The sequence below is a fragment of the Caloenas nicobarica genome, chromosome 27, assembly GCF_036013445.1.
Source record: "Caloenas nicobarica isolate bCalNic1 chromosome 27, bCalNic1.hap1, whole genome shotgun sequence".
In the NCBI taxonomy this organism is placed as follows: Eukaryota; Metazoa; Chordata; class Aves; order Columbiformes; family Columbidae; genus Caloenas; species Caloenas nicobarica.
Window position 1 is genome coordinate 1,705,739 of NC_088271.1, and position 16,689 is coordinate 1,722,427.

The 16,689-nt window shown below is 68.7% G+C and overlaps 2 protein-coding genes across 3 annotated transcripts; one reads left to right on the plus strand and one right to left on the minus strand.

The window, feature by feature from the left end:
• PRSS57 (serine protease 57) lies at positions 1–1,720 on the minus strand. The gene is made up of 5 exons (XM_065652294.1): positions 1,663–1,720; positions 1,319–1,472; positions 969–1,113; positions 265–525; positions 1–180 (listed from the first exon to the last, which is right to left on the minus strand). The coding sequence occupies exons 1-5, from the start codon at positions 1,718–1,720 to the stop codon at positions 1–3; spliced, it is 798 nt and encodes a 265-aa protein (XP_065508366.1).
• Positions 1,721–2,922: 1,202 nt separating this feature from the next.
• PALM (paralemmin) lies at positions 2,923–16,689 on the plus strand. Of its 2 annotated transcripts, XM_065652285.1 has the most exons (9): positions 2,923–2,986; positions 9,021–9,069; positions 9,796–9,876; positions 9,958–10,088; positions 11,197–11,320; positions 11,644–11,665; positions 11,868–11,927; positions 12,709–12,840; positions 13,984–16,689. In XM_065652285.1, the coding sequence occupies exons 1-9, from the start codon at positions 2,982–2,984 to the stop codon at positions 14,565–14,567; spliced, it is 1,188 nt and encodes a 395-aa protein (XP_065508357.1). In that variant the 5' UTR covers positions 2,923–2,981; the 3' UTR covers positions 14,568–16,689. The 2 variants fall into 2 exon arrangements, with proteins under 2 accessions (XP_065508357.1, XP_065508358.1); XM_065652286.1 differs by lacking the exon at positions 12,709–12,840.

The window sequence follows — 16,689 nt, forward strand, 5'->3', positions numbered from 1 at the left end:
CTAGGGCTCCGGCTGCCCCTTCTGATGGCGGCGCCCTCGCACGGTGCGATGCACCCACTCGATGTAGTTGGAGATCTTGGTGTAGATATCAGGGTACCGGCGGTCCCCACATCTCTCCCCAGAGAATGAGACGATGCCGTAAACCTTTCCCTTGAAGATCAGGGGTCCCCCGGAGTCGCCCTGCAGAGCAAAGGGGTGGGAGGGAGACTAGCGGGCGTGCAGGAGCGGGCTGGCCGGCAGGCACGGGGCCGGGAGCGCACTCACCGCACAGACACCCTGCAGCGTGGCATTGGGGCTGGCCCCGCACAGCATGTTGGGCGAGACCTTGCCCCGCCACAGCGTGCGGCAGAGGCTTCGCTTGACGATGGTGGTGCCCGTCTCCATCAGCTCAGTGGGCCGGTCGCCGTAGTTGGAGATGTCCCCCCAGCCCAGCACATGGCAGACTGTGCCAGGCTTCAGGTCGATGTGCGGGGCGGGCAGATGGATCCGCCGCACGAACTTGTTCAGTGTGGCCGACCTGTTCAGCTGGGTGGGGAGCCAGGGGGACACGGGTGGCTTTGCTGCTGGGCAGAGCCCCCCAACTGCTCCTGCTTGGGGTCCCAGCCCCTCCGCACCCCATCACTCACCCGCCTCAGCTCCCCACTCACGCGGACCCCCCAGCCCTTCCCTCTCCAGATGCTGGGCCCCCCCACCAGCCCCTCTGCACTGGTCCCAGTCTGCTCCAGAGACTGGCTACCCGTGGGCGGCAGGGGCTGCAGACCCGGCCGGGGTCACCGTGTCCTCGGCCGCCTCCATCACGCTGTCCCGCTTCTCCGGAGGAGCACTGACACCTAGTGTCGGCTGCCTGGGTGGCTCCTCCGCACCCACGGGCCGTGGGGCACCCTGGGTCCCTGCTGCATCTCACGGGGGTGGGCGACCTCGTCTCCCGGCCGGCGGGTCTGCGCTGGCCGGTGGCGTGCGGGACTCACCTGGAGCAGGCGGATGTCGTTGTCCACCGAGCGGGGGTTGTAGTGCGGGTGGGCGATGGACTGGGTGATGTCAAAGATCTGCTGGGACCCCTCGGGCTCCTCCAGCCTGTGGGCGCCCAGCACGACGCGCACCGAGGGGTTGCGCCTGCGGCAGAGGGGTCCTGAGCAAGTGCTGCCCGGCTGGGGAAGATATGGGAGGGGGAGAAGGGGACTGGCAAGGTGGGCTCAGGGGGAGCACAGATGGGTGTGTGTGAGGGTTGCTGCAGGACTGTGTCACCCCCTGGGATGGGGGCATCTCTTTGAAGGGGGCTGCCCTGTGTCCTGGGGGGGACAGGAGGCGCGTGGCTCACCTGGGAATGAGGCAGTGGGCTGCTGTCATCACCCACTTGGGCCAGACCAGGAAGCCCCCGCAGACGTGCTGACCGTCCATCTGGATGGAGGCGATGAAGGGCCGGGAGTGGGGTGCCACCGCCTTTCCCCCGATGATCTGGCTCCCTTGGGTGCCTGGTGGGTGGGCGCAGGCTGTCACCGCTGCCAGAGAGTCTGGGCACAGCTCTTGCCTGTGTCTGTCCTGCTCCTGGCTGCGTGTCCCAAGCACCCCAGCACTACCTGCTGCTCCAGCCCAGGGTCTCCCTCTCCCACCCCGGCTGTGGGGACCAGCCCCACAGCCCGCTCAGCCCCAGCTCTGCATTACCTGCTGGGAGCAGCACGGAGCCTCCCAGGCTGAGGATGAACAGCCCGGCCATGACCATGCTGGTGCAGAGCAGGCCACAGCCACCTCCTCTGGGACCGCTCAGGAGTGGGGGTGCTTAAATAACTGGGGGCTGAGCCTCTGCCGGGGTGCTGGCGGGTATCTCCCTCCGCTTCCTCCTCTCTGCATGTTGCTGCCTTGGGCAATGCTGTGGGGTGGGGGGCACTGGCTGTGCAATGCTGCACTGGGGGCACATGCAGCGTTGCAGCTTCCTCCGTAGCGGAGCAGCTCCTTGCTGGGGGGAGAGTGGGTTAGGGAGGGAAGAGAGAGAGAGCGCAGAGCGACTTCCTAACCCAGCCCTGACTCTTGTGCTTTGAGCTAATCAGGAGGAAACCTCTCTGCTCTTGGCAGACACGCAGGAGCAGCAGGGCCCCCCCACATCCCAGGACGTGGCAGTGTCCCTGGGGCTGGAGCAGGGACAGACCTGCTGTGTCCTGTGGCCCTTCCAGAGACCCCTGGCTCTGGGCTGGTGCTGCAGGTGGAGGAGCAGTTTGGTCCCCCTGATCCGCACCCTCCAGGGTGCAAGAAGGGCTGCAGGGTGTACCGGGGTGTTGTTGTACCGGGGTGGGGGAACAGGGGCCCCATGACCGATGTGATCCTTGCTGCAGAGCTGGGCTTGCATTTGGGCCGAGCGCGGAGCTCTGGCAGCGGGCACGTTTCCCAACCGTGCCGTGGTCGCAGCCGGCCCGGCGCTTCCTGTGGCAGTTTGTCAGCGTTTGCCCAACGCAGCCGTTGTGTTGGGAAACGCAGGAGCGGCGAGGGGGCTGCGCAGCCCGGGCTCCCCGCATCTCCAGCCTCTCCCCGCTCCCCGTTCGCACCCCTGGCACAGCGGGAGGGATGAGCCGGGGCAGTGCCCGGTGCGGGGACCCTCCGGGGCGCCAAGCGGGGGCCCGTCCTGCCCGCGGCAAGGACCCGCAGCGCCCGCAGCCCCTCCCTCCTGCACCGCGCACCGGGACCTGCTCTGGGCCCCCCCGCACGCCGGCGGCAGCCGCAGCCCCGGGGGCGCCGCGCCCCGAGGCCGGTGAGGGGCGGCGGCAGTGACGGGCCGCGCCCGGCAGACGGAGCTGTGCGGGCGGCGCGGGGGGCGGGAGCGCCGGCGCGGCCCCGACATCCCTGCGCATCCCGCAGCCCCGCCGGGGATGCCGCCGCCCGCCGGGCCCTGAGCGCCGGGACGCCGGCGCCCGCCGGCCCCGCTCCGCCGCGCCTCGCCCGGCCCGACCCCGCCGGAGCCGCCGCCGCCGCCCGCCTCGCCCGCCCGGAAAATGGAGTGAGTACCGGCTCGGGCCGCGCCGCCGCCGCGGGGAGCGGGACCCCGGCACCGGGCCGCGGCCCCCCCCGTGCCGCCGGCTGAGCACCGCAGTACCGGGGGGCGGCCCCCAGGGTGCCGGGTTCTGCACCCCCGCACTGGGGCTGCGGGAACCCCCCACCGCGGGCTTACAGAGCCTGTGCCGGGGGCTCGTAACCCCCCTGATGCTGGGGTTTGGGACCCCAAAACTGGGGGCTTGTATCCCACTGACCCTGGAGGCTCAGGACCCCAATACCGGAGGCTTGTATCCCCCCAAGACCGAGGCTTGGGACCCCAAAACCAGGGCTCGCATTGTCCAGATGCCAGGGCTCGTGACCCCAAAACCGGGGGTTCACATTCCCCCAGATACTGGGGCTCAGGACCCCAATACCGGGGAGTTGCATCCCCGCAATTCTGGGGCTTGGGACCCCAATACTGGGGCCTCACGTCCCCCCAGTGCTGCTCAGCAGGTGCTGCCCCTCTGCGGGTCCCTGCCCTGCTGTGGGGTCTGAGGCACCAGCTTGGGGTACAGCTGCGGTGGCCTCGGAGTGGCTGTGGGGGCTGCGGGGGGCGAGTCTCCGCTGGCAGTGGTGCGGGAAGCAGGGGGGTGGGAAGAACATTTATTTTTGTGTTTTGAACCTGTTGTTGCTTCTGCGTGTGGCTGGGCTGAGTGGGTGGCTGTGAGCCGCGGACCCCTCCCCGCGCGCACCCCAGCGCTCTGCTGAGGGACCCAGCGGTGACAGGGGATCCTTGTACATCGGGTCCTGCTGGGGGGATGCTCTCTGGCCCCAGCCTTATCCTTTGTGTGCTGCCGTGGAGCCCTGCCTGGCTGGTTGGAGCTGGGCGTGCGGCTTTGTGGGTGGGTGGGGAAGAGGGAGCAGGTGGGGGCCGTTGGGAGCCCCGCAGCTGGGGACTGTCCTGCCCACACACAGGTTTTGCCCCTCAGGGAGACCAGCAGCTCCTGCCTGTAGCATGCTGGTGCTGGGAGGGCACAGGGCTGAGCAACATGCTGGGTACCAGCAACAGCAGCTGGCCGGGCTGGCCCTGTCTCACCCAGGCCTTTCATCCCTCCATGGCTCTGGTCCCCACCAAAGCAAAGAAGGCTCCCCCCAGTGTCTGCTGGGTTTGGCCCTGGGAACTTCTCAGGGCATCCAGCCAGCCCAGGGTCAGCTCCCCGCTGCTCCTCGTGGGCACCTCGCCTGGCACGGCTGCACCACCCGCCTGTGAGTGAGATGTTGGGTGCTCAACAGGTCCTGCTCACTGCTGTCTGCCTCCTGCCTGGGCACCCCCGTGGTGTGGGTGCGGGATGGGGTGGTGGTTTCCTGGGGCTGGGGTGGGCTCTGGCTGGCTCAGGGCTGAGAGCACTGTGGGAGGCACTGGTGGGGGCCTGGGGATGTTCCCTAGGTTGGAGGGCAGAGTGGAGTGGCTCCCCTTGGTGCTGGAGCGGCGGGAGGCTTCGCGGTGCGGGGGCTCGGCTGGGCCGTGCCGTGGGCCGGTGTCCCGCAGTGGAGCTGTTGGCAGTGAGGAAGGGCAGGAGGAAGGCTGGGGAGCCACACTGGGGCAGGTTGGGTGGAGGAGCAGAGCTCAGGGCGGGCGGCAGAGGTGTGTGCAGGAGCCCGGCTGCCCAAGTCTGTCTTTCTCCACCTGGGAGGCAAGGAGCCCCCGGGCCCCAGACAGAAGCTGCTCTGGGGTGAGGATGAGCCCTGCAGCAGCCCGGGAGGAGGGAGAGGAGCTGGGCGGATCCTGCCCCAGCCAGGTGTTTCCTGGTGGAGAATGGCTAGACGTGGGCTGAGCCCAGCGCCTTGGCTCGGCGCCGAGGACTGAGCTCCCCGCGGGTGCCTGGGGTTCGTGGGGTGCTTCTGCTGGGATCCACGTTCCTGCCGGTTCCTTGGAGCCTCGTGTGTGCTTGGATTCATGGTGTTGGTGTGGGAAAGCTGCGCTGCCTCGTGTGAACAGAAAAACCCAGGGACCAAGCAATGTGGCTGGGGCCACCCCGAGGTGGCGGGGAGCAGGGCGCCGTGTCCCGGGCCAGCGCTGGGGCTGCCTGGCCCAGCTGGTCGGTGCTCCCTCTCTGCTCTCATTCATAAATTGTGGGGGAGTTTCCTGGTGGAGCCTTGCTCCTCTAACTGGAAGGGAGCTGGAAACCCAAGTGTTTGGAGGGCACTTGAACCATTGTTTGAAAGATCTGTAATTTTCCAATCAAACTCCCTCCCCAAGCCTCTGTTCATCAAATATTCATGGGATCCATTTTCTCCTGGCACTCCCAGCCCACGTCTCAGCCCGAAGAATCAATCAGGCAGCTCTACTTGCTCTAATGCATCCTGCGTTTTTGGGAGCCTGGGGCTGCCATCTCCTCCTGCCTTCCCCATCTCCCCCATCCCCGTCTCCTCCCAAGGCGGCAGCGTGTGATGGGGCTGTGCAGGGTGTGTGTGGAAGGCACGGCTCATGGAGAGGGAAGAACGGGACTGAGCTGGGGTGATGCAGCCCGCTGCGCGGTGGAGGCAGTCAGAACCGTGGGGCAGGGCAGGAGCAGCTCCCGTGTCACCAGGACCTGAGCAGGCAGGTCAGACCCCATGCCCAGCCGCCCGGCACTCGGCTCCTCAGCAGCACGGATTTCTGGCTGTCCTCGCCCGAGCCGCTGGCTGTTGATTTATTTGCCTTTGCGGTTGATGAGTGCCGGCCCCGGGCTGCACGGCCCCCTCCCCTCTGCGCCCGCTGCCAACAGGGCGTTCGATAGCGGCCCCGCTGCTAATGGCTTCGTGACGGAGGCTTTGCAGCCGCTCCACAGGCAAGCTCCCCACGGCAGCGTCACGCCAGGCCCGGCCAAGGGGCCCAGCTCTTGGCAGGGGAACAGTGGTGTAAATCAGTGCCGGTCCCTCCGTTGCCGCCAGTGCTGCTGTTTGCATGGGCTCTGGGCCCCACACCGGGACCTGTTTCGCTGGGGTCAGTATGGGGATCTGCGCAGTGGTGCCCCCTCGCAGGGCTCTCTCTCTACCCTCCCCCTGGCTCGGAGCTGAGTGAGTGGAAAGGGAACAGAGGTCAGGGGAGTGGAGGAGCAGCTTGAAACGGCTCTTCGCACATTTGGATGAGCTAATGGGAAAAAACAGAGGAAGGCAAATAAACATTATTGTTTCATGTCAGGCGGGGAGGAGATGAAAGGTCATGGGCTTCCCTTGTGATGGTAGGAAACAGCAGCATCAGCAGGGCTGGAAAGAGCTGGAGAGCCAAGGGGGTGTGCGGGTGCGTGCATGGGGTGCCTGTGTGCTCACACGCATGGGTGGATCCATCCGTGGGGCCAGCGGCTGCTGCGTTTCGAGGTGGGAGTTCCTGGGGCATCATCCCCCAGTGCCACCTGTGTCCCTGGTGCCATCGACCTTGTCTCCCATGCCACGGCCCGTGGCTCTCCCTGCCACGCGGTGCATCGGGCACGGCTGGCGGAGCTGCCCCGGGACGCGGGCACCAGGCGGAACAGCGGGAGCCCGTGAACCGGAGCTCATGTGAGCGGCTGAAACGAGGGGGAGGAAGGGCTCGATTTGGGTTTCTTTCCTGGGCTCGTGGTTCCGAGGGGGTCGGTGGGTCCCTCCCAGCCCCGGGGGGGCCCCCCGGTCCCCCCGCCCGCCGTGCGCATCCGCGCGGCTCGCGCCGTTGCCATGGCGCCGTTGCCAGGGAACCGCCTCCCGGCGCAGCGGAGCCGCCACTCGCCGGGCGGGAGCGGCGGGGCCCCATCGCACCGGCCCCGGCCCCATCGCACCGGCTCCATCGTACCGCCCCTGGTCCCATTGCACCGGGCCCGGCCACTTCGCACCGGCCCCGGCTCCACCGCACGGCCCCGGCCCGGGGCTGCAGCTCCCGTTCCGCGGGGAACAGCGGAGGGAGAAGAGTTGGGGTGCACAGGCGACTGGGACAGAGAGGGCCCGGGGGGGGGCAGCGAGGGGCATTCAGCCTGTTTTGTGTCTCTCCCTGGGCCAGGAAGATTCCTGGCGTTCAACCCGGGAATGTAGAGAGTGTAGCAAATAATGGAAAATAAAGAGGATGGAGGAGGGAGGAAAAGCAGAACAGAACGTTTCAGGAACGCTGTTAAAGTTTGGATCCATCGAACGGGGCAAGATCCAGGAGAGAAACAGGCCCTGGCCCAAAGCCCTGCTAGTCTGGGGTGCCGAGAGCCGGGCTCGGGGGGTGGGCCCGCAGCCCCAGCGCAGGAACGTGCCCGTGGCAAAGGGCAGCCCTGGCACCGCTGTGCCGGGCCCTGCTGCTCTCGGACCCCCGCAGCCGCGCAGGGAGCGGCGGCAGAGCCAGCGGGGACGGCGAAGGGACCTGCAGACGCTCCGACTTCCTTTGGGTTTGTAATGACTTAATTCCCGGTGGGAGCACGGCGTCGGGCTGCCAGGCGGCTGTGCGCCTGCGCCTGCGAAACAGCCACAAACAGCACAAAAATAACCGCTACAAAAGCGACACCTTCCCCGGTTTGTTTTTCTGGCCTGGATTTCACAGCCGCCAGGATCCGGGGTGAGGGGAGGACGGGCGGCTCTGAGCAGCTTTTGGTTAATCGCTGCCTGCGAGGCGGGGCGGGCGGGGGGTCGTTTTGGCCCGGCAGAGCCCCTTTGATTTGTTGCACAGCCCAGCTCTTGCACATGCACGTGCTCCTCGCTAATGGCTTTTCCCGCTGTGCTGGGGACACGGCGCTGCCCGCCCCTCCCTGTCCCCCCCGCGCCCCGAGCCGCCCCGCGTGGGCTGGGACTGCACGGCCGTTCCTCTTCCTCCTGCCCCTGGGAAGGGACCATTCGCTTCTTGCTCTAATTGCGCTTTCAAAGCGTCAGGGATGGACCCGGGGGGGCGGGGGCAGGGGCAGGGGCGTCCCGCCAGCCCCCCCGCGCATCAGCCATCCCGGCTCCGTGTGCTCAGCAGCTCTGGGGAGCTGGGAAATGATTGTGCACTGAACCACCGGCGCACACCGAGCCCAGGAGCTCTCCTCTCTTCTCCTCTCCCCTCCGCCGCGGGCAGGGGCTGCGGATCCCCCGCCCGGGCTGCGAGGGCTCGGCCGCGGGGAAGAGAGCCCGGGTCGCCGCCTCCACCGGTGTCCCCTCCGGAGCGGCCGCCTGCGCAGCTGCCCCTTCGCAGGCTCTGCTGTCCCTCGCTCTGGGAAGTAAGTGGCAGTGATCCATCGCCTGACGATACCTCTGTGCCTCCCACCCTAATTAGTGTCACAGCTAAGCACCTCGTTAGCGTCGCCTGGCGAGCAGCCAGCCGGCTCCCCGCGGCGCCGGAGCATCCCCGGGCGCAGCCGGCCCGGGCAGCCGCCCCCAGCCCCGCGCGGCGGCTCCAGCTGCCCAACCCGCACCTGATGCTTCGCGGTGAGAAGTTGGGCACGGGGCTGCGGGGGGTCGGGGCACCCCGTTCTTGCAGCACCCCGGGGCCCGGCTGCACCCCGGGGAGCTGTGTCGGGGCCAACGCGGCGGCTGCCGCTGGCAGCATCCCCAGCCACAGCCACGGGGATTCGCCTGTTGCAATGTCTGCGTCTGTGTGTGTCCGTGTGTCTGTGCACGTGTGCGTGCGTGTGCCTGTGTGCACAGCCCGGAGAGGTCACTGTCCAGGAAAGGTGTCAGCAGCCAAGAAACGGGCTTGGAATGGAAAGTGTGAGCCAGGTTGAACCACAGGGGCAGCCAGCACTGTCCCGCTCCAGCCTCTCCACGGTCACCATTTCCATCTGCGTCGTAGCTGCAGGGGGAGCAGCCGCAGGGGGACCGTGCCGGGTCACCCCTGGTGCTGGGCAGGGTGCGTGTCCCAGGGGGTGTGGGCAGGGCGGGTGCGCAGGGGCGCCTGGGGGAGCCGTGCAGGTGAGCAGCTCCTGGCCCTGGGGTGGCGAGGCAAGGGGAGAAAGCAGCTGGCAGAAAGGAAGGGTTCAGATGTTGTTCGGCTGCTGTGTGCAGTTCGGTGGTGGCACAATGTCCCCATTCACCCGCACCTCTCCTCCACGGGGGTGGCCGCGCTCATCACCGCTCTCTCTGCTCTCTTGCAGGGTCGTGGAGGCCAGCACGCTGCAGCAGGAGCGGCTGCAGGCCATCGCGGTGAGTCCCGTGTGAGCTGGTGTCCCTACGTCCCCACCATCACTGGCAGCCTGTGGGGCAGAAGTGGGGGGAGGATGGTGCCGGTGCAGGGGCTCCAGCCCGGGAAGCTGCTGCGGGCAGGGGCCTGAGCCCCCCCAGCACAGAGTGGGGTGCTGGGCTGTTTTACACGCGGGTGCTGCCCCGCGGCAGCTCCCCTGCCCTCCATGTGCTGCAGCTGCCCCGGCCCAGCCCCTATCGCCCCATCTCCACTGCACAAAGGGCAGATTGTTCTGGGCCAGAGAAGGGGAGCGGGTGACGCTCACCGGGCTGGAACTGACTCTGCTGGAACCATCTGGACCAGCCCCAGGATGTGCGGCCGGGGGGGCGGGGGAGAGGCCATGGGGGCTGGTTCCTCCCATGCTGGCAGCTTGCTGGGCAGGGCTGGGACAGGGGACAGTGACATTTTGAGACAGTGAACAGACTCCAGGCTCTGTCCTGATTTCTCTGCACCCTCCATGCCTCAGTTTCCCCCAGCGAGGGCAGGGATGTGACACAAGGCTGGGTGCTGTCCCCAAGGCCAGTCTCGCAGCCCTGGGCATGGCTTGTGTCCCAGTGTCAGACCCTGTGGGAGCCCCTTGCTCCCTGCTGCCCCCCGCCCCGGGGATACTGCTCTGGCCGGGAGGGAGGTGCCCCCACCCCAGCGGTGCCCAGCGCCCACCCCGGCTCTGCCGCTCTGTTCCCCCCCAGGAGAAGCGGAAGCGTCAGACAGAGATCGAGAACAAACGGCGGCAGCTCGAGGATGACCGGCGACAGCTGCAGCACCTCAAGGTGACGATCCCCTGAGACCCCCCAGGGACACGCTGGGGACCCCCGGCTGCGGGGGGCAGGACCTGACCCCTCTCTCCCCAGTCCAAGGCTCTGCGGGAGAGATGGCTGCTGGAGGGAGCCCCGGCCTCAGCCTCCGAGGAGGAAGAGGCCATGAAGAAGCAGATGCAGGAGGATGAGGTGAAGACCAAGGAGCTGGAGGAAACTATCCAGAGGTAATGGGGCCAGCGTGGGGACAGGGTGTTAGGGTATACTCAGGGGGCACCCGAGTGTGGAGATGCAGCTCGGTCCCATGTGCTGGGCACCAGGAACCCCCTGGCCTCAGCCCACCCCCCCGTGCCTGTGCTACCACCACGGGGGAGCCAGAGCCCCGGCACGGAGGTGTCCCGGCAGCCCGGCTGTCCCGCAAGAATGCAATCAGTCATAGCTGTGCCATTAATTACCGAGCATCAGTGCAGAGAGGGGTCAGGCACGAAGGGGCCTTTGTGTCCGGCTAATGGCGCGGTGCATTCCTCTGCCGGCGCCTCGGCGGAGACGGGCGGTGCGGGGGGCTCTGCCAGGGGCTGCTGCCGCCGCGCTGACAGGGCAGCCCTAATTCCCATGGACAGGAATCCGCGGGGACTCCCCAGACCCCCGCGGCGTCCCGGGGGGGCCCTGCTGCTGGCACGGCTCTCGGCTGGGCTCGGTGGCGGGGAACACGTGGTTGCCCTCAGGGAAGCTCAGTTGGGTTTCAGGCAACTTGTGTGGGAGCTGAATAGTGACGGAGCAGCGTTGCTCCATGCCACCGAGCGAGGGCACAGGCAAGTGCATGGCGGGCTTGGTTGTCACTGCACCGGGACAGCAAAAGCTGGGGGATCACCCTGTGGGGTCAGTCCCGATGCCAGATGCCCGTGGGGTGTCATCCCGTCTGCTTGGGCCGAGCCCATCGGCTGAGCAGCCGCCGGGTGCTCAGCGCCTGCAGAACCACAACCATCACCCTGCACATCACTCACCCCACGGAGTGAGGGCAGCACCCGCTGGGTGAGCCCTGCTCTGATCCAGCAAATGCTTTTCCCCTGTGAAGAGGCGGTGACGGCTGCGGCCGAGGTCGGTTGGTCTGTCTGTCCCTGTGCCTTGCGAGCCCAGAGGCTTCTTTGTGCTTTCCCTCTCCGCTGCACCATCTCACTGGCCTGCGTTGGCAGGTCTGCTGTGGCTGCCTGCACCACGGCTGCCTGCACCGCGGCTGCCTGCACCGCAGCTGCCTGCACCGCAGCTGCCTGCACCGCAGCTGCCTGCACCGCAGCTGCCTGCACCGCAGCTTCACGGCCCTGACTCTCCCTGCAGGCTGGAGAAGGAGCTGGAGATGCTGGAGAATGGCAGCTCAGCAGGTTCCACCAAGGAGAACTTGGTGGAGGCGGCGGCGCCGGCCAGGGAGCAGAAGGCAGAGCCCGTTCCCAACGCGCAGAAGGTGGGCACGGCCACGCCGCGGGCAGGGCTGCCTGCTCAGGAGGGGAAAGAGGGTTGGCGTTCGCTCACCCTCAGCCAGACCAGAGCTGGTTCTCGCTGCCGGTGTGGAGCAGGATGCTGCCAGGTGCTGGTGCGGCTGTGGTGGCCCTGGACCCCAGTGGGGTGACCTGGCCACCACCATGTCCCTGCCAGCCCTGGAGCCCCTGCCCTGCCGGTCCCTGTGCCCGCAGGGTTGGGGGTCCCTGGCTCCGGTGGGCTGGGCGCGTGGGTGGCGGGTGCGCAGCAGCTCCTGGTGACTCCTGACCTCTCTCTTCTGTTTTGCAGAGTCCCCTGGGCACAGTCAAGGGTAGGTGACCCCAGCCCCCACGCGGTTCCTAATCTTGGGGGGCTGCACCTGCCGCCCCCTCGTGCTGCCCCCAGTGCAGCCCCGTCCCCACGTCCCCGTCCCCTCGCAGGCTCCAGCCTCTCCCCGGGGCCCCTCCCGCCGGCGCACAGACAAGTGTGCGATGGTTTAGGCTCCGGCGGTCACTTCTCCTCTCCCTCCCCAGCCGAGAAGGTCTCCAGCAGCCCCATGAAGGCAGTGGAAGGCACCGACATGATGAAGGCAGGTGGGTACCTGCTGCCCCGGGAGCAGCTCTCCCTCCCAGCCCCTTCCCCCCTCGCTGTCCCCGCCACCGCCGCTCGATGCCTTTCCACGCCCCAGGCACAGAACATCGTTTATTTGCAATCAGAGCGTTTGTTTTCGCTTCCACCCCGTGGCTGGTTCGTGGTTCGGGGCCTCCCCTTGCCCCCCATCCTGCGTCTCTGCTCCGGTTTCATCCTTCGCCTCCCGCTCTGTTTGCGGCTGCTCGGCTGCCAGGGTGGAGGGGCTGGCTCCGGTTTGGGGGATGGCTCTGAGCCCATCTCGGGTCCTCGGAGCAAAGTGTCACCGGGCCGAGGTGATCCCAGCGCTGGCGGGGACCGGCCGGGAGCCAGCGGAGAGATGCCGAGGATCGGGCGGAGGGGCTGCCCCAGTGCCAGCACCCCCAGCGGGGGACGGCTCCTGACGCTGGCACCGCGCACAGGCCGGACAGACAGACAGATGTGGCACCACCTGCCACAGCGCCTCCAGGGCCTGGCTGGGCCCCGCGATGCAGGCGCTGGGAGGTAAGGAGATGCCGGCAGCACCAGGACGGCGGCGGCCCCGCGGGTGCCATAGGAGGGTTGCGCCCGGGATGTCACATCTGCCTCTGCCATTCACCGCTCCTCGCTGCCGCCTCCCGCATCGCTGCCGCCGCTGAGCACCACGCCGCACCGCGCCGCTGCCGCACCGCTGCCCGCTGCTGCTGCTGCGCAGGGGCTGGGAGGGCCGGGGCCGCCGTAACGCGCGCTGTCCTCTTTGTGTCCCAGCCATGTATTCGGTGGAGATCACGGTGGAGAAGGACAGAGTGACTGGGGAGACCAAGGTCCTGTCCAGCACCACCCTGCTCCCCCAGAACCACTGTCTGCAGGGGGTCAAGGTGTACGAGGATGAGCTGAAAGGTACGGCCGGGCCCGCAGCGCCCGCAGGCACCAGGAGCAAAGGGCAGAGGACACGGGAGCGGCTGCCCGAGCACCCCGGTGGGCGCCAGGGACGGGCTGGGGCTGCTCCCACCGTCCGCACCAGCTCTGCAGGGACACGGCTCCGGGCAGCCCCCGCCGGCCCCCGTCTGGCGTGGGAGCCATCCCGGCAGCGCGGGGCAGCCGGTCCCGACAGACCAGCCCTGGTTTGCACACTATGACCCCGCAGCGCGGGAGAGCGAGAGGAGGATCTGCTGGGCCTGAGACGTGCCGGCGGTGAGGACTGGCCACAGAGCCAGGGTGCGTTCCGGGGGCTGTTGCTGCAGAGCAGACCCTGGGCTCCACGGAACGACCGCCTCGCCAATGAAACCGCGCTGCACCGGCGGCCGGTCCCGTTCACCGCCCGCCCTGTGGCCACGGCCGTGTGTCTGGCCTGGCTGTCGTCCATCACTCCATCGACTGGCTCCTGAGGCTGCTGTGCTGATCGTCTCATGATGCCCCAGGTCAAGCGGAAAATGCGATGAGCTGGAGGCGGCTCTCGCCGTGATGCACATCTGCAGCCACGCACAGCGCAACGGCAGCAAAGAGCCCCCTCCCTCCCGGCCACGGGGCCGCGGGCAGCAGGACACGGCAGGCCGTGGTGGGACATGGCAGGGCGGCACCTGCCGAGCGCTCGCCGCCGTGGCACAGGTGGCAGCACTGATCTGCCACAGAGCGGCGTGGCAGCCCCGCCGGGCCGGGCAGCAGCAGACACCATCGTGCCGCGGTGAGCGCGGCCAGCCTGGCGGTTGTCGGAAACCTGGCCAAGGCCGCGGCTCCCGCGGGGCTCACCGGGGCTTCAGATGCGCCAAGGGCCGGGAACGGCTCCTCGTGTTGTGCTTTTCTTTCGGCCTCTCCATCTGCCGTGCCAGGCAGGGGCTTGGGGGGTCTGACAGCAGCTCCGGATGAGGGGGTCGGGTGCTGCCGGGGGGTCCCAGCCTCAGTGCCGGCTTTGGGGAGGGGAAGGGGCCGCTCCCCAGCTGCACAGGAGCTGTGGCCATGGGGGTTGCACCAGCAGGAGCTTTCCTGGGTCAACATCTGCCCTGGCCCGAGCCCCCCTCACCCTCCTTCTCCTTGTCCCCGCAGTGGTGCACGCGGTGAGCGTCGAGGACGGGGCCCTGCAGAACGGGGCGCAGCCCCTCAGCTCCTCCGAGGTCGATGAGCTCCTGCACAAGGCGGACGAGGCCACCCTGAGCGAAGCCACCGGGCGGGAGGTCCCGGCCAAGGGGGGCGAGGGCGCCGGCAGCGCCCCGGGCAGCCAGAAGCCGACTCCGCGGCGGGAGATCACGGGGCTGCAGGCCAAGCCGCGGGAAAGCGCCGCGGTGCCGCCGGGCGAGGGGACGGAGCCGAGCCGCGAGCAGCCCGTCACCATGATCTTCATGGGCTACCAGAACGTGGAGGATGAGGATGAGACCAAGAAGGTGCTGGGGCTGGAGGGCACCATAAAGGCTGAGCTGGTGGTGATCGAGGACACCGAGAGCAAGCCGGAGCCGGCGCAGAAGGACCACGCGCCACCCAACGGCACCGCGCTGGAGCCGGCGGCTGCCCAGCCGCTGGGCGAGGAGGGCCCGGGCGGGCAGAAGCCGGGCACCAACGCCACGGACGCCAAGGAGGCCGAGCAGGAGATGGACGCGAAGAAGCAGCGCTGCAAGTGCTGCACGGTGATGTGAGCCGCGCCGGCCCCACGCCGCCGGTGCAGGCTGCCCCCGCCGCACCCCTCCGCCCCGGCCCCCGCTCGCCAGGCCCGGCACGCCGGGCTCCCCCCTGCCGGACACGGACCCTCGTTCTGCAGAGCCAGGGACATCCAGCACGGCGCCGGCGAAGCCACGGCAGGAGCAGTGACCCGTGGCACCGCTCGCCCCGTCTGCCCGACGCCCGCCCCGCGCCGCACCCCACCAGCGCTGCCCGTGGTATTTATTAGAGACCCCCCTGCCCCACGGCACCCACCCCACCGCCCAGCCTCGCCCCACACCGGTGCCCTCCCGATGCCGACGCTGGAGCCTTTCCCTCCTCTCACCGGCAACTTCCCACCCGCTGCCGGAGGACGGAGCCGGTCAGGCTGGGGGCTCGGAGGACAACGCCACGTCCATAGGTGACTCCCAGGGAGCCGGCGAGACCCACGCTTGGCCCAGCCCACGGCGGGCACTGAGCAGCCCCACACCAGCCCCTGACTCTGCACCTCCATTACCCGCTGCTCCGGTGGGACCGGCACTGCACCGTCCCCTCCCGCTGCCCGCGGACGTCCCTGCTCCATCCTGCGTCCTCATCCCCAAACCCCCCGGCTCCCCGAGCCGTGAGCCCCTCAGGACGGAGCGTGTCCTGGCGAGGGAAGGGCAGCGAGGGTGGCGTCCCCTCCACGGCGCTCAACCACGGCCCGGGGCTCACAGGGGACCGTGGGGCACGTGTGGCACCCGCGGGGTCGGCCCCAGCCTGTCCCCGGGGCTGTGGACAGGACACCCCGCTCTGCTCCCCGGGTGCTCGTGGTGACGCTGCCACTGCCCAGCACCGATGCCACAGGCTCCCGCGGGGCCTCTGCTCCGTCTCAGCTGCCATGCCGGCGTCGCTCGGCTCTGCCAGACGAGGGGACCAAGGGTGCCATGGCTGGGTGCCCGTGTCCTCCCAGGGTGACAATGGCAGTGAGGGAGGGGAAGCTGGGGGGTCCCAGCCCCATGGGGATGGGGATGGGGCGGGAGCAGCAGCGGAGGGTGACCCAGCGCCGTGTCCCCCTCCTACCCTGGCTGAGCTGCCGGGGCAGCAGCTTTGCAGAGCCGCTCGCTGGGGCCGGGGGCTGCGGCAGCAGCTCCCCAGGTCGAGCAGGGCAGCCCAGTTCACCCCAGGCACCGGCACTGGGAGCTGCTGGGGTCCGGTGTCCCATGGAGGTGTCCCCAGGACACCATATCCGTGCCGCAGCTGGGAGCACCTCCTCTGCTCCCCCCAGCCCGCGTCCCAGCCCTTCAGCGGGGATTTCACCACCAGCACCAGCGTTTCCTCCCCACTGAGACCCGCTGGGGCAGGCGGGGAGGGTGGGGGGTCCCACAGCAGCACCCATGGGTGCTGAGCCATGCCCAGACCCCGGATGCTTCTGCCGCGGCAGCTGAGGCAGCTGGTGGGGGGTGGCCCCCCCATGGCCTCCCTTCCCCCTCACCCTCTCGTGTGAGCAGTGACCCTCCCATCACATCCCAGTTGCCCCCCAGTTACCACCCATGCTGTGGTTTTCCCCCAGTGGGGGCTGCGGGGGTTGCGGTGCTGCCGTATGAGTCCTCCTGGGGGGAGCCCAGCCCTGAGCCCCCCCTGGGCACCCAGCGCCTCTGGGAGAGGCAGAGCTGGGGGGCAAACGGGGGTCAGGGCTGGCACCCCCTGGGTGAAATGGGGACCCTCTCCTGCAGACGGGCATCGCTGGAGCCCCATTGCTGCAGAGCGGGGGGGCTGGATGCTGCGGGGCATCTGCCCCATCGATCCCGGGGACCGGTTAGGGGTGGGTCCCCAGCGGGGATGCGCGTCACCCCCTGCCACCCCCACCCAGCCCCACGCCAGGGCCCCTCCTGCACCCCTGCCCCTTGGTTGGCACCAGCCCCTGGCCCCATCTGGCCCCACGGCACACGGAGGGGATCGGGCCCCCAGGGCTGGGGGGTCCACGCACCCCAGCCCCGTCCCGGGCACCCCCCGCCAGCCTCCGCTGAAGTGCACTTCCCGTGTCCCCCAGCTTTTCACTTGTGCCGAAGCCGTTGGAAGTTTCCCCTCCCCAACCCTCCCCATTGTTTGTAAAACACCCGAATTGAGCAAATAAACTGT

What these genes read in the sequence shown, in the direction of transcription:
- PRSS57 (XM_065652294.1), bottom strand. Translation starts at nt 1,720, where the DNA reads ATGGTCATGGCCGGGCTGTTCATCCTCAGCCTGGGAGGCTCCGTGCTG. An exon ending in CTCCGTGCTGCTCCCAGCAG is followed by an intron (nt 1,473 to 1,662) that starts GTAATGCAGAGC and finishes CCCACCCACCAG; the next exon opens with GCACCCAAGGGAGCCAGATC. An exon ending in ACGACATCCGCCTGCTCCAG is followed by an intron (nt 526 to 968) that starts GTGAGTCCCGCA and finishes CTCCCCACCCAG; the next exon opens with CTGAACAGGTCGGCCACACT.
- PALM (XM_065652285.1), top strand. An exon ending in TCCCCTGGGCACAGTCAAGG is followed by an intron (nt 11,666 to 11,867) that starts GTAGGTGACCCC and finishes CTCCCTCCCCAG; the next exon opens with CCGAGAAGGTCTCCAGCAGC. An exon ending in CACCGACATGATGAAGGCAG is followed by an intron (nt 11,928 to 12,708) that starts GTGGGTACCTGC and finishes TTTGTGTCCCAG; the next exon opens with CCATGTATTCGGTGGAGATC.